The 16,208-nt window shown below is 40.2% G+C and overlaps 2 protein-coding genes across 2 annotated transcripts; one reads left to right on the plus strand and one right to left on the minus strand.

Moving 5' to 3' along the window:
- Positions 1 to 2,102: 2,102 nt before the first annotated feature.
- LOC127794785 (uncharacterized) lies at positions 2,103 to 2,984 on the minus strand. The gene is made up of 2 exons (XM_052326035.1): positions 2,951 to 2,984; positions 2,103 to 2,818 (listed from the first exon to the last, which is right to left on the minus strand). Exons 1-2 carry the CDS (start codon positions 2,982 to 2,984, stop codon positions 2,103 to 2,105), a joined length of 750 nt encoding a protein of 249 aa, XP_052181995.1.
- A 3,976-nt stretch (positions 2,985 to 6,960) lies between these two features.
- On the plus strand, positions 6,961 to 8,304 carry LOC127794786 (uncharacterized). The gene is made up of 2 exons (XM_052326036.1): positions 6,961 to 7,208; positions 7,263 to 8,304. The coding sequence occupies exons 1-2, from the start codon at positions 6,961 to 6,963 to the stop codon at positions 8,302 to 8,304; spliced, it is 1,290 nt and encodes a 429-aa protein (XP_052181996.1).
- The last annotated feature ends 7,904 nt before the right edge of the window (positions 8,305 to 16,208 follow it).

Genomic DNA, 16,208 nt, shown 5'->3' on the forward strand with positions numbered 1-16,208 from the left:
ATATTATTTAGACAATAAAAAGGAGATGAATTTGAATAAATTAAACTAATGAGAAATAAACTTAAATGCAAATTTAAAAATAATTTAACTTGAATAAAACGAAGGCTATTAATTATAATAACTTTGATTATATTATAATAATAATAATAATAATAATAATAATAATAATATAAAATATTTATTTATTTTTATTTTTATTAAAATATTAATTTTAAAATTAACTTTATAATTTTTTTTTCTTTTTACGCCCAAATCTTCGAAATAATATCCTTTGTTGAGTTCCTACAAAAAGAGATAAAAATGATGTAAAATCCATATAAACACATTATATGTAGGAAAAATCACATAAGGTTAAGATGAAAAATAGATAAAAATATACATATCATTAAGCCCTATCAAATACCCCCACACTTAACCTTTTGCTTATCCTCAAGTAAAGTAAAGAAACTCCATACTCAAAAGAACAAAACACTCATTTAGAATCACTCATCACATTCAAAGCCCTTTGTTATGCACACATCTGAATCTTCAATCGAGAATGCAGCAATAGCGAATAAAGTGAAATTGAGCATGCTCACATTTCCTAACTCAATAATTCATACAAAATTCTAAACTTAATCATGCTTTGTCATGTACCCAGCACAATTGAATAATGTAGCACTCATTCTTGTAATTGTCCATTCTCACTACTACAAACAGAGGTAGCAAATTAGAGGTTTCTTTTATTATTATTATTATATATATATATCTTTAAAGTGTGAATTTTATGCTCCATCTCGTTTTTTTTTTTTTTTAACTGTTGAACGAGTGCATTTTATGCTCCATCTCGTTCAGCATTATTCTCCCTATTTACTTAAACCCTGTTTAGGCCTAGGACAAAGCAAGCAATCACAAGAAAAGCATTGCATTTATCTTTCATGGATAGTCACACAACTTACACGATTTAGTAAAGAACATGTACTTCAACGATTATAAAAACTCAAGTATGCTTAATTTTATTTTATAAGATATTGCTCCTTTCAAATCAAAGACTCAATGTTAAACACAATAAAGAACCCAAATACAAATCATGATTCCAAATAATAAGTTTTGTTTATTTTATCTTTCATTTTTTTTTTTTTTTGTTAGGGTTGGGGTTGGCCAAATGTGCACTTGATATAAGTTCCACCAAAATTTTCACATCAAAACACACATATGCAACAAAAACAGCACATAACAATAAATAATTTTACCCTCCCAAACTTATTTAACATATTGTCCTCAATGTGAAGCAAAAGAACATGAAAGAAATACTCCCCTGAAATGCGAAAAAGAATGCCCACAAAAATTCTTCTTGTCTCCTAATTTCAAACTTACAAAAGGAAAAAAAAAAAATTCACTGAGAAAAGAAATAATAACAAGAAGACAAAATCAAGAGATAAAACAAACAAAAAAAAAAAAAATGCTTAATTTATAGTCTAAAACTAGACTTTTGGAGCTTTAGTCTTCAAGTGAGCTGGATGGAAGTTTTTTGAGGTAGTCTAATTGATGTATGGCTTCAAATGCTGCCCATTAACTTTGAAAACTTTATCACCACGTTGAACTTCAATTGCATTGTGAGGAAAAATTCGAGTGATAGTAAAAGGGCCTGACCATCGTGATTTTAATTTTCTGCAAGCATTCATATCAAAATTCAAGAACTTAATAGCCCAATATGCTTTATGCTCTAATTCCACAGGCAAGTGACATGTTTTTCCATAAACTAGATGACAAGGGGAAGTCATGATAGGTATTGAAGTCAATTCTTTCTTTATCCTGTCAAAAGCAAATAAACACTCATTAGTAAATTCAAATGGTATATCTTTAATCAACAAATTACAAAGAGGCTTAGTGATTTTAGAGCAATCTCTTATAAATCTTCTGTAGAACCCTACATGCCCCAAGAAACTTCTCAGTCCTTTAACTGTGGTCGGAGGTGGTAATTTTTTCATTACTTCAACTTTTGCTCTATCCACCTCAATTCCTCTTTCGAAAACCTTATGACCCAACACAATTCCTTCCTCAATAGAAGGCCGAGATTCTTGCCTTAGATGCTCAAAAGCCTTCTTTTCATCTTCACTTAACTAATCAGTTCCATTGGGTTTTATAATAGTGTTTTGTGCATGTTCCAGTTCCTGCATGTCACCACTTTCAATAATCAGTAGTTCTTCATCTAATGGCTCATGCAAACCATCAACATATTCATCCACACAATCATCAAGAACATCAATTCTTAAACAAGAGTCATCATGATTCAATCCTTTAGAAGTCTGAAAAACATTAAAATTCACCTCTTCAGACCCTATTCTCAAAGTTAACTTACCTTGCTCAAGATCAATTAACCCTTTATTTGTTACAAGGAATGGTCTTCCTAAAATCAACGGTATTTCCCTATCCTCTTCCATTTCAAGCACAATAAAATCCATAGGAAAAATAAATTTAGCAACTTTAACAAGGACATCTTCTATCATTCTTATGGAATGTTTAGTAGACTTGTCAGCAAGTTGCAACGAAACAGAAGTATGCTTAATTTCACCAAGGCCTAGCTTTTTAAACAAAGAATATGGCATCAAATTTATGTTAGCACCTAGATCACAAAGAGCTTTATTAAATTCACAATTTCCAATCATGCATGGTATAGTAAAACTCCCTGGATCTTTCAATTTCTGAGGCATCTTGTTTTGGATAATGGCATTGCACTCCTCAGTAAGCATCACTGTTTCATTCTGATCTAATCGCCTTTTCTTTAATAGAATTTCCTTCAATAACTTTGCATAACTTGGCATTTGAGCTAATGCATCTGCAAAAGAAATGTTAATATGCAATTTTTTAAACACATAATGAAATTTGAGAAAATTCTTATCTTCATTTTGCTTTTGCAATCTCTTAGGGAAGGGAACATATTTCTTCATATTTTCAACCTGCTTTGCACCTTCCTCTTCTTTTTGCTTCTTTTCTTCCTGCATTGTTTTCCACTTTGGTATCCATTTTGTAGTTTTAGTCAACCGCTGATCTTCAAATTTTAACTTTTTCTGATTCAGTCACATTTTGATCGCGATCGCTGATGGCCTAATCAACTGTTTCTAGAAAATTTTGTCCGGCTTCTTCTGGTTCAACTTTTTCTTCTTCATCTTGCCCCACTTGCTTTCCACTCCTCAACTTTATTGCTTTGCACTACTCTTTTGGATTATTCCTTGAACTCTATTGTTCACCATATTGGCTATTTGGCCAATTTGCATTTCTAGATTTCTGATGGCAGCTTGTTGATTTTGAAACATAGTGTCTATCTTAGCCATATAATCTGAAGTCGTCTTAGCCATGGTAGCCACTAAATCTTCCAATGAAGGCTTTTTTTTCCTGCTGTTGGAATCCTATTGGAGGCTTCAACACATTCTGATTATTGGACCATTAAAAGTTAGGGTGATTCCTCTATCCTGGATTATAAGTGTTTGCATTCGGATTGAATTGTCTTCCTTCTTGATTAGCCACATAATTGACTTGCTTAAATGGTTGAGGTACAAAAGATATCCCGGCTTGACACTCATGGGTAACATGAGGACCTGCGCAAATCTCACATACCTGCACACAAGATTGAATAGGGTTAATATTTAACTGGTCGATTTTCTTAAAAAGATTATGTACCTTTGCATTCAATGCTATCATAGCATCAATCTCATGTACTCCAGCTATTCACTACAACAAAATAACCTTTTCTTTATGATTTTTTTTTCTACGTAGCAAAATGTTAACATTTCGCTACGAAACTATTAAACTGTAGATAATTCAAAGGAGCCAAAAAAATTTCCACCAAATATAGTTTTTAGCTATGAAAATTTTATCTACACTATATGTTTTATAGTCAAAAGTTAATATTTTCCAACATAATTTTTAAATCGTAGGCAATTTAAATAAGCCAATTTTTTTGCCTCCAAATATAATTTTTCAATACAAAAGTTTTATCTATGATTCAAAATTGCATAGAAAAAAAATAAAATTTTGCTACAAAATTATTAAATTGTAGTTAAAAGATAAGTTCAATTTTTTTAAAATTCAAAATAATGAAAATTAAAAAATATAAAAAAATAAGCGGGAACATTCCCCCTAAAATATACATTTAGAAAACTCAAATTAATTAAAATTTAACCTCCCAAACTCTCAAATTTTTGCATCGAATTAGTGTGCAAATATTTTACTGTGCAAATCGTGTAAACTCTCATATTTCAAGACTGGATTGATTTGCGCTGTTTGCCTTATCAATTTTGGAATGGGGCTCTTTTGCTTCGATTCAGATGGTCTTTCGGTCGATCAGTGTGGTTTGCATATGGGTTGTTGTGATTTCAGATCTATTTTTGTGTTTTGGGTTCCGATTTCTTGATATGATGTTATGAATGAAGGATTCTCGGTATATCAGTGGTGGTTTCTCGTCTGCTTTGATAAAATCTGAAGTCTGTTCGTAGATCTGGGCTCTCCGACTAAGGTTTCTCGTTGGTTTGGGTTCTCAAATTGGGGTTACTCTTGGATCTGGATTCTCACCAGTTTGGGTTCTCTAATTGAGGTTTTAGCTCGCAGATTGGTTCTGAAGCGGGTTTTGAAGATTGTTTGTCTCTTGCTTTGTTCCAGTAGGTCTTCCAGTTTGTTCGTGCAATTCGATCTATAGTTGTTCTTAATAGATCGAAGTTCTTCATTGCTTGATCTATACCTGTGGTGTTTCCAATATTTTTTTCATCATATTGGCGGTCTGTTCTATTTGAAAATTCAAATTGGTGCAAGGGGGGACGCTGGTTAATTAGGTCTTCTGTTTTAGGCTTTTACTTGTGTTGGATGTTGGCAATTTGGGATTCTGCTTGCAAGTATTGATTTATTTTTTAGGGATTCTTGATTGGGGTTTGCTCACTGTTTACGGACCCGGATTGATTAGTTTTTTTATTCAAATTATTATTAATCTTTCACATTGAAATAAATTAGATTAATTTGTTTGATCTTTCGATTACTTTTATTTTTTAGATTTTTTGCATGCATAAGTAGTAGAGGAAAAAAGACTTTGGGAGCTAAATTTTTAACCATTTTTATTTTAGAATTTGATGTTACTTTCATTACATGTATTGGTATTATGTACTTGTCAGATTCAAAATAATTGGAGATTGTGGTTTACATTAATTTTATTTTATGTAATTAATTGAAAGTTTTTGATATTATATATTATTTTTTAAATTTTATTTAGATTGTAAGGGTTGGTGTAGGTTTAGAGAAAAATATTAATTTTGAAAAAAATATTATTTTTTTACTACGAAATTGAATTTAGTGATATCGTAGTGGTATATTAGCTGTAAATAGAATTAACTATGGAAATTTAATTTTTGATTATAAAAATATTGGTAAGAGAAAATTAATTGCTATGAAAATTGGTGTGTGACTATCAATTTACTACGAAAATTAGTATGTAAAAATCAATTTACTGCGAAAATTTGCTACAAAAATTGATATGTGAAAACTAATTTGCTACGAAAATTGGTATAATTAGCTACGATTTGATGTAGTGAAAAATAAATATTTTCTCTACAATTTGACATTCGTAGTAAAATTTGTATTATTTGTTACGAAAATCGCTATGATCAACTACGAAAATCGGTATAATTAACTACGATATATGTCGTAGTAGAAAACCATACTTTCTCTACGTTTCTCTGATCGTAGAGAAAAGGGCATTATTTTCTACGAAATGTTAAATCGTAGCTAAATACTATTAACTACGAGACTTTGGTTACGACTCAAGCTTCGAATAAACTTTCGTAGCTAATTTGTTTTTACTACGAAAAATGAATTTTTAACTACAAAAAATTTCGTAGAGAACCAAATTTTGTTGTAGTGATTCTTCTTGACATAGATCTTTCAGATAATCCCATTGATAGCTATTTGATGAGGAGAATGCCCTCGATCCCATAGTTACGCCAATACCTTGGGCAGATATCCAGTGGCGCCCAGGACACATGTTTCCTAAAAGGGAGTTTCGCCTACGATCATCTCACTTAGATCTAGAAGACACGTAGCAGATAAGCATCACCACATCAATCGGATAGGCACTCAGTAAGGAAATCTCCAAGGCCGTAGGAACAGACTAACTCGCTGAAGGTCACGGAGGCAGCAGCTATCCCGAACCCTACGGAGACGGATACTATTATGAAATCCTTATCAGGAAGGTTCCGAGAAAAGTGGAGGGGAGATCCCGAAGATCTCTCTATGATCCCTATCCCGAGAAAAGGTTAAAAGGAGAATGAGAGGTAAGAGGAAAGGACTTCTTTTTTCGTTTCTGCCTACAATTTAAGTAAATATATTGAATTCTATTTTAGGGGGGAGATCTGACTTGATCATCGGAGATTGACCGGGAGAGCAAGTCCCCGTCTCCATTGCAGGTACGTCTAAAGAGGCACGAAGGGAACGTGTGGCTACCACTTCATAAGATTATCATCAATTGGCGCCCACCGTGGGGCCCAACATTCTTCTCTTCTGTCTCTCCAGTGCAGTAGGTGGAGACAATCTTTCCCCTTTTTGCCTTGAATGGCAACAAGAAGACAGCAATCTCGGGCCGCGGGGGGCAACCCTGTTCCAGAGCCAAGTCAGTAGAACCCTCCCCGAAGCCCGCCGAGGAGGGATAGGAGTCCGGAGGGCCTTCCGCCTTCGCCTGATCGGATAGCGCTCCTAGAAGGTCAAGTGCAACGATTGACGGAGTTACTCATGGGCTTTCTGGATCGCCAGCATTAGCAAGCCCAGCATTCTTGGGCGGAGGAAAGGCACGAGCCCTCGAGAGAGGAGGAGTCCTATCGTCGGGATGAGAATCCGCGGAGGCTAGGACAAGATGATGGCTATGGCGAGGCGGTCAAGTCTTTTGACTTATCATTTGTGAAGCAGCAGTAGGAAAGAAGATTGCGGCAACTAGAGGAGGAGATGGCTGCCCTGAAGCCGAAGGCTGGAGAGGCTCAGGGAGCAAGGATAAATCAGCCCCTTAACCCGGAGATCATGGCGGCCATACCATCGAAGCGTTTCCGCATTCCGGCCATTAAGCCTTATGCGGGGACCTCTGACCTGATGGATCACCTTGATCTCTTTACCTCTCACATGATGGTACAGGACGCCTCAGACGCGATGTGGTGTAGGGTTTTCTTGGCCACCCTGGAGGGGCATGCACGGGCTTGGTATTCAAATCTGGCTCATCATTCCATCATAAGTTTTGCGCAACTCTGAGGTAGCTTTCTAGCGCATTTTGCACCTCTCCGGAGGCATCAAAGGTCCACCATGGACTTGGTAAGTATGAAGCAGAACCAAGGAGAGCCCTTGAAGGACTTCGTCTCACGTTTTAATATGGAAGCCTTGAGTATAGAGAACTTTGACCATAATGTAGCTATGGTGGCGTTCCAGAACGCCCTGAGGCCCGGCCCTTTCGCCCAGTCATTAGCCAAAATGCCCCCGATTACATTCATGGACATATTGGGTCGGGCCACGAAGTACATAAATGCCAAAGAGGTCATGCAGGCTAAGAGGGTGGAGCATGTGGAGAAGAAGGATAAAAAGAAGCATCATGAGGAAAGGAAGAGTGACGACCGAAGGGAAAAACATCGTCCTCGGTGCGATTCGGGTGGTTTTACTCCTCTGAATGCCCCGAGGGCAGATATCCTTGCTACTATTAAGGGTAAAGACTACTTGAAAAAGCCTCGACCGATAAAGGCACCGTCCGACAAAAGGAACCGAAGTAAATACTGCTATTTCCATCGGGATCATGGTCATGATACGGAGGAATGTCACCAATTAAAGGAGGAGATCCAGGAGCTCATCAATCGGGGTTTCCTGAAGAGCTATGTGGCCAAAGCAGGCGATTCTCGGAGAAGGAGGGACCAGCGGTCGCGATCAAGGATCCCCCCTAAGAGGGACCGCGCGGATGATCGAGATCGGGCTCAGCGGGAGAGATTGCATCGGGGGGAAGACGATCATCTTCAGCCTCCAGTATTCCATACACTCGCAGTAGGGGAGGTCCCGGTCATGAAGGGTGAAGGAGGTGGTGCCGTCCGGCTGAAAAGATCAAGGAGTGTGGATCCAATCTCTTTTTCAGATAGCGACCTCCCAGGATACCCAAATCGAAATGATCCGCTGGTGATAACAACCGAGCTCGGGAAATGGGAGCTTCGGCGGATCCTCGTGGATCCAAGGAGCTCTTCGGAAATCTTGTATCGGCAGGCCTTCTTAGGCATGGGGTACGAAATGACGCAGTTGAGGACATCGAGGGTCCCTTTCTAAGCACCTTAGGCGAATCCCACATCGGCTATGCAAAGGGGGGGAACTAGGCATATAAGTGCAGAGGGTGTTCTACATAGTGACGCGCGTTTTGGAATTAAATCCTAGAGCGATAAAACCGGGGATTAGTTGCGACCTGAACCGGACAATACGTTACTATGTGGACCCCGGTCGTTACATAATGGTATCAGAGCCGACCCCCGAGCCTCTGAGCGCGGTGGTGGGGCAAATCTCAGCGAGGACGCTGAGTCCCAAGGGGGGGTGTGTGTAAGCACCTTAGGCGAATCCCACATCGGCTATGCAAAGCGGGGGAACTGGGCATATAAGTGCGGAGGGTGTTCTACATAGTGACGCGCGTTTTGGGATTAAATCCCAGAGCGATAAAACCAGGGATTAGTTGCGACCTGAACCGGACAATACGTTACTATGTGGACCCCAGTCGTGCTGGAATATAAAATAAACCTAAATTGATCAAATGCTAACTAATAAACTGACAACTCCTAGACATTTTTGGTCTTGAGTGGCTCCATGTACACACATTACTGGACACTGCTGCTAGACCCCACATCTAGTACTCCCCCGCTAGGACCTGGAATGGTGAAGAGTACAAGGTGAGCTACAAAGCTCAGCAAGTAATAAACTGGAAAGGAAAAACTGAAGCTGAATCGAGAAATATCGATACTGATTAAAACTTACTGAACTTGTATTGAGAGATATAATAATCACTGGATGACATTATAAGATGTAATGCACATAAACTGTAAACTAAATGCAGGTATGTAGTTTTGGCACGTAGGCTCACATAATTGTAATACATACCTGGCTGATCTGAATCCTGCATACACAAAAACTGTAAGCATATACTGTGGGCAATATGCCCCTGGCTCCCTGGTAGACAACAGGCGAGCAAAACAAAACTGAAAACTAAACTGGTGGGATCCCCGCGGACAAGCCGCCTGGCGCGCTTAATGCAATGCTGTGCACATATATATGCTGGCACACAATATGTAGTGCTCCATATAAAATCGTGCCAAATGTTCATACCAAAAATGTATGCACATAATCTCACAAATAATGCTGACCATGTCATAATAATATACTAAACATGTAATCGAATCTTTAATGTATTAGAATACAAAGATTCCATGAACTATGTATTATGGCATGGGCATGATTAGCTCAATATAATCTGGCATTTAAATTCAATAGGTGTATTGACTATTTTATCGAAGTTAAACTTGAATTGGACTTTCTGGAAGCCTACTTGAAATTCTGAGGAGACCCATCCGGATACTAGAAAAAAGGCATACGGATACTCTGAAGGGTATTTGGATAATCTGGGATAAAGGCTTTCGGATACTAAAAGAGACAACTTTAAGAAAACACGGAATTCGGGACAGATTGTTACCCTTTCATATTTTAGCCATAACTCTCTGCTCTGAACTCCGATTGAGCTGATTCAAATTTATATGGAAAGAAAAGGGGAAGGACTACAACTTTCATGTTTTTCATTTCGCGAGATTCAGGCTCCATAAAGGTCAAAATTGGCCCGCAAGAGAACAAAAGCTTTCTGGAATGCTGAGTGGACAGATTGATACCCTTTTGTATTTTTGCCATAACTCTCTGTTTTGAACTCCGATTGATCTGATTCAAATTGCTATTGAAATACAAGAGGAAGACCTAAAACTTTCATGTTTTTATTTTTTCTAGATTCGGGCTCCATCAAGGTCAAAATTGGCCCGCAAAAGAACAAAACTCAAAGAGACAACTTTAAGAAAACACAGAATTCGGAACAGATTGATACCCTTTCGTATTTTTGACATAACTCTCTCTTCTCAACTCCGATTTAACTGATTAAAATTGATGTGGAAATAAAAGACTAAGAGCTACAACTTTTATGTTTTGAAGTTTCCGAGATTCGGGCTCCATCAAGGTCAAAATTGGCCCGTAAGTGAACAAAAACTTTCTGGAATGTTAGGTGGACAGATTGATATCCTTTCGTATTTTGGCCAAAACACTCTCTTATGAACTCCGATTGAGCTGATTCAAATTTATATGGAAAGAAAAGAGGAAGACCTACAACTTTTATGTTTTGAAGTTTCCGAGATTCAGGCTCTATCAAGGTCAAAATTGGCCCTCAAGAGAGAAAAAACATTCTGGAATGCTAGGTATCCGAATACTGAATTCTTGTATTCGGATACCTTCATCTTCCAAACCCAGAAACGAGACACGGACAGAGACGCCATGGATTCAATTTAAAGCTAAATAACAACACCATTCCGAAAGAAATCTTAGGAAAACAAGTCCCAATTGGTAAGAAAAAATCATATGAATGAACAACGGATTAAAACTTGAAGAATCAAAGATAAAGATCCAATGAATAATCTGATTATGCACACTGTTACGCTGATATATATATATGTATGTAAAAACTGATCTGCAATTCAATATAAATCCTACAAAAGTTGAGTTTGATTGCTACACATGCTCCCGTAAGAATGATTTACAAGAAGAAGAACTTGCCTTTTGATTTGATCAATCAACCAATGAAGACCAACGGATGGAACTTCGATGAACTCTAGGCTTCTTCAATTTGTTTTCTTTGTTCTTCACGGCGTGACTCTATGCTAGAGTTTAAAGGCTTATATATATGTATATATAAGTAGGAAATACAACCCTAAATCCCATAACTCACACTCCTTTAGTAATTAGGAAACTATAATTTAATCCCTCTTCTCGCAAGGATTCTTCCAACATAATAACTCTTAATTAAATAATTTAATTCTAATTAACAAACCTCTAAAAGACTGCCATGTCCTTATATTCAATCCTCACAATTTAATAAGAATCTAATGCTATTTAAATATTATTTTCTCAAATAAAATCTCAATTGCCACATTAAGTAATTAACTCGCAATATCTTAAACTGAAAATTAATGAAATAAATTAATCAATGCTAAATAAATACTAAACCCTCTGATGGGTCGTTACACCCTTTGGTGGGATTTGATGGTGAGGCAGTATATTCAGAAGGGATCATTCAGCTCCCATTGACGGTAGGGAGAGGCTCTTGAAGTTCTCGAGTTATGCTAGATGTCCTGGTGGTAGACGTGCCTTCGGCCTGCAACATGATTCTAGGAAGATCTGGTCTCAATGCCCTTCGGGCCATTCCAAGCACATATCATATGATGGTGAAGTTTCCCACAGATAGGGGGACGGGCAAAGTACGGGGAGATTTGCGCTTAGCTCGCGAATGTTATATGGCCTCTATAAGCATTGCAAAGAATAGAGAAGTAGGGTCGCAAAGGGACGTTCTGGGCCCCCAAACGGACCCCCCGAAAGAGGTCAATTTCCTACTAGAAGGACCCGAAGATTCCAAAACAACAGAGCCAGTGGATAAATTGGAAGAAGTACCTTTGGAAGAAGATTTCCCAAATTGATGCGTAAGAGTGAGTATGGAGTTAAAAGACCCGCTGAGGAGTCGGATAGTAACACTCCTTAGACAGTACGCGGGCATCTTCACATGGACTGCTCGGGACATGCCAGGAGTAGATCCAGAGGTAATGACACACAGACTGGGGATCCGACCGGGCTTTTAGCCTGTCAAGCAGAAGAAGCGAAGCTTCGCCCCAGATAAAGCTCTGGTAATCGAGGAGGAGGTTGCAAAGCTGACAGAAGCACAGTACATTCGGGAGATGGATTATCCAGATTGGTTAGCGAATGTTGTGTTGGTTCCCAAAGGGGAGAGCAAGTGGAGACTTTGTATCGATTTCACCGATTTTAATAAGGCCTGCCCGAAGGATAGCTACCCACTCCCGAGGATTGACGCCCTAATCGATGGAACTGCTGGTTGTTCGCTCATGAGTTTCTTGGATGCTTTTTAGGGATATCACCAGATTCCGTTGCACCCAGAGGACCAAGAGAAGACGACATTTATTACCAACAAGGCAACCTACTGCTACACCGTAATGTCTTTTAGTTTGAAGAACGCAGGAGCCACTTACTAACGCTTAGTAAATAAGCTTTTTCAACACCAACTCGGGAGAAATATGGAGGCATACGTTAATGACATGCTGGTAAAAAGCCTGGTGGCAGAGTGTCATCCGGAGGATTTAGAGGAGTGCTTCAAGACCCTTCGTAAGTTCCATGTGAAACTTAATCCTGCCAAATGTGCTTTTGGCATTTTTGCAGGAAAGATCTTGGGCTACATAGTACACCACCGAGGGATTGAGGTGAACCCTGCGAAAGTTAAAGCTATCATGGATATGCCAGCCCCGAGGAGTGTGAAAGAGGTACAGAGCCTTACAGGCAGGATGACAGCCCTAGGCAGATTCCTTTCTCGTTTGGTAGAAAAGGGCCTTCCTTTCTATAAGGTCTTATCAAAAGTAAACAACTTTGAATGAAATTCTGAATACCAGAGAGCTTTCGAAAAACTGAAGGAGCACCTGGCCATGCCCCCGGTTCTTACCAAGCCAAAGCCAGGAGAACCATTATATATATATTTGGCAATGGCCAATGAGGCCGTAAGCTCGGTGCTGATATGAGAAGAAGATAAGATCCAGAGGCCTGTTTATTACGCGCGTAAGCGGTTGACGGGAGCTGAGGTTCGGTATCCTCATATGGAAAAACTGGTTTTCGCCTTGATAATATCGGCAAGGAAACTCCGACCTTATTTTCAAGCTCATGCGATTATAGTACTTACTAATCAACCTTTGAAGCAGGTCCTTAGCAAACCAGAACTTTCAGAGCAGATGTTAAAGTGGGCAGTGGAGCTCACCACCTTCGACATTGAGTATAGGCCGCGGCAGGCTATTAAGGCACAGTCGTTGGCAGACTTTATTGCCGAAGGGATAGGAGCTCCTGAAGGCGCTGAAGAAATTCAGAGACCATGGCTGGTGGCAGTTGACGGAAGCTTGACCTCGGGGGGTGGAAAAGCAGGATTAATGATAAAGAGTCCCGAAGGACAAATATGGCCTTACGCTTTACATTTTGAATTTCGAGTATCTAACAACGAAGCGGAATATGAGGCCTTGTTGGCTGGTCTGAGGTTGGCTGAATAGTTGGGAGCTCAAAATGTCGAGGTGAGTTCAGATTCTAATTTAGTGGTGCAACAGGTGAATGGAGAGTATGAAGCTCGAGAAAGTCACATGGCACGATACTTAGCTATGGTTAGAGAGCTGATGGCGAGTTTCCAACACGTAAAGGTGGAGTACGTCTCTCAGGCTATGAACACGGAGGCGGACCTGTTGTCCCGAATCGCTTCTTCCTCTTTCCCTACAAGCTCTCGGGAAATTGGGATAGAGTCTCTCTCGCAAAAGAGTATCGAAAAAGTCGCGGATCAGTTATGTGTAGAGGACGAGCCCAGCTGGATGGACCCTTTGTTGTCGTATTTGAAAGAAGAGAAACTCCCCGAAGACGATTCGGAGGCTCGGGAGGTCAAACGAAAAGCCCAAAATTTTGTGTTAGTTAGTGGGGAGCTATACAGAAGGTCCTTTTCACAACCATTGCTCAAGTGTATCCGACCTCGCGAAGCAGATTATATCCTACGAGAAATTCACGAAGGCATGTGTGGAAGCCATATCGGGGCTCGGGCTCTCAGTCAAAAGGCTCTGCGGCAGGGGTATTATTGGCCAATGATGGTACAAGATTCGGAGCAGCTAGTCAGGACCTGCGATCGATGCCAGAAAACGTCTAATCTGGTCCATGTGCAGGCGGTCGCACTAGCTCATTTGGCTATGCCTTGCCCCTTCGCTCAATGGGGTATTGACATCCTGGGGCCTTTTCCCCCAGCGGCTGGCCAAGTTAAATATATCATGGCTGCTATCGATTATTTCACAAAGTGGGTTGAAGCTGAGGCAATGGCCTCTATTATCGCACGGCGGGTGAAGCAATTTCTATGGAAGAATGTGGTCTGTCGCTTTGGAGTTCCTTAGATACTGATCTCCAACAACGACACTCAATTTTCTGATTGGTCTGTTCAGGAATGGTGCCAAGAGTTGGAAATTAGGCAGCAATTCACCTCGGTAGCCCATCCTCAGGCCAATGGCCAAATTGAGCTCGCCAACAGGACTTTGTTGCGTGATTTAAAAGCGAGAGTGGATAAGGGGAATGGTAGTTGGGTGGAAGAACTATCGAGCATCCTGTGGTCTTACAGAACCACGGTGAAGGTTTCCACAGGAGAAACTCCTTTCAGTCTATGCTACGGTTCGGAAGCGTTAATCCTAGTTGAGATCGGAGTACCTACGCTGAGAGTAGAGTTGTTCAACCCTGAATCCAATGAACAAAATTTGAGGGACAACCTAGACCTCCTTGATGAATTTCGTGACCAGGTGAAGATTCGACAAGCTGCTTACAATCAGCGCATAGAGAGATACTACAATTGAAGAGTAAAGGCACGAAATTTCCTGCCAGGAGATTTGGTATTAAGGCGAGCAGATGTTTGGGGAGCCCGAGAGGCAAATAAGTTAACACCAAATTGGGAAGGTCCTTACAAAGTGACAGAAGTTCTCAGCCCTGGTGCCTACAAACTACAGACCCTCGATGGTATACCGGTGAAAAATGCGTGGAACGTGCAGAACTTGAGAAAGTTCTATCAGTAATAATTCTTTATCATTTTCACATGATCTGTTAGTAATAATTCTTTATTACATGTCTTCGCAGTAGTATTTTCTTTGTTGCTTTCGTATGCTATTCAGGAATAAATTCATTTTTCCTCCTATGCGTAAAAACTCGTCGTTTCCAAAGACCCAGGAAGGCACATCTGAATAAAAAGAAGGATTTGACATACTCCCAACGGGGCTAGACCCCTCAGCAAAAACAAAGGATCGGATGCGATCCTCAGGAGACCCAAACCCCCAGCAAAAACGAAGGATCAGATGTGATCCTCGGGGGGTCCGAACCCCCGACAAAAACAAAGGATCAGATGTGATCCTCGGGGGGTCCGAACCCCCGGCAAAAACGAAAGATCAGATGTGATCCTCGGGGGGCCCAAACCCTCAGCAAACACAAAGGATCAGATATGATCCTCGAAAGGCCTAAACCTTCGACGAATATAAAAGGATTAGATATGATCCTCCTGAAGCTCAACCCCTCGAAGACGATACGGGGATCAAACGTGATCCTTGGGGGGCCAGAGCAAATGGCAAGATCAAGTTCTGCGATGAACAAAATAAACAGGGGTGGCAAAAATGAAGGATCAAACCTGATCCCCAACGATCTTTTCTTGTTCTCGATAAAAAGCAGAGAAGACAAAAAAAAAGGCAGTAGCAAAAGAAAATCGTGCGAAAAATCTAAAAATTTTATTATTGCGGCAACAGGTTTGAATACAAAAATATTTACTCTAAAGAGGACAAGGCGGCAGCAACATCGAAGGGGATGAAGTCTACATCCAGGTTTGGGAAGCGCTCTTTGACGAGTTTCTTCATGTGCTCGAACCCGCCTCAAAGAACTTCTTCTAGCTCCGCGGCATAAGCTTCGGAGCTTCGGAAATCCTCACGACCATTTTGAAAAGCCACTTGGGCATCCTTGAGGGCGGATTGGAGTTGGACATGAGCAGTGTGAAGGTCTTCCTTGCACCGGGAATAAGACTCCAGCGCCTTAACCTGTCCCTTCTTGGCCTCCTTCAGCTCTAGAGTAAGCCTTTTTATATCCTCCTGAACCTGGTTATTAACACCCTTCATGGCGTCCAGTTCCTCCCCGAGCCGGGAATTGGCCTGATTAGCCTCGAGCATGTTTTTCTGGACTAACTCTAGATCCTCACGCACTTGAGCTTCAGCTTCATTGGTGAGTCGGGCATCTTCTTGCGCCAGCTCAACAGACTTGGTCAAAATGTGAACGCGGTGTTCAAGACTCGATAGTTGGGAGGAGAGGGACTCAAGCCCTCGGAGCCTTTCGACCTCGGACTCCAG

The sequence above is a fragment of the Diospyros lotus genome, chromosome 2 (genome assembly GCF_014633365.1).
Source record: "Diospyros lotus cultivar Yz01 chromosome 2, ASM1463336v1, whole genome shotgun sequence".
In the NCBI taxonomy this organism is placed as follows: Eukaryota; Viridiplantae; Streptophyta; class Magnoliopsida; order Ericales; family Ebenaceae; genus Diospyros; species Diospyros lotus.

Excerpts from the sequence above, each read along its gene's own strand:
- LOC127794785 (XM_052326035.1), bottom strand. The coding sequence starts at position 2,984 with ATGCAGGAAGAAAAGAAGCAAAAAGAAGAGGAAG. Across the intron at positions 2,819-2,950 it reads GAAGCAAAAAGAAGAGGAAG|ATGCATTAGCTCAAATGCCA; the intron begins GTGCAAAGCAGG and ends TTTCTTTTGCAG.
- LOC127794786 (XM_052326036.1), top strand. The coding sequence starts at position 6,961 with ATGGCTGCCCTGAAGCCGAAGGCTGGAGAGGCTCAGGGAGCAAGGATA. Across the intron at positions 7,209-7,262 it reads GAGGGGCATGCACGGGCTTG|CTTTCTAGCGCATTTTGCAC; the intron begins GTATTCAAATCT and ends ACTCTGAGGTAG.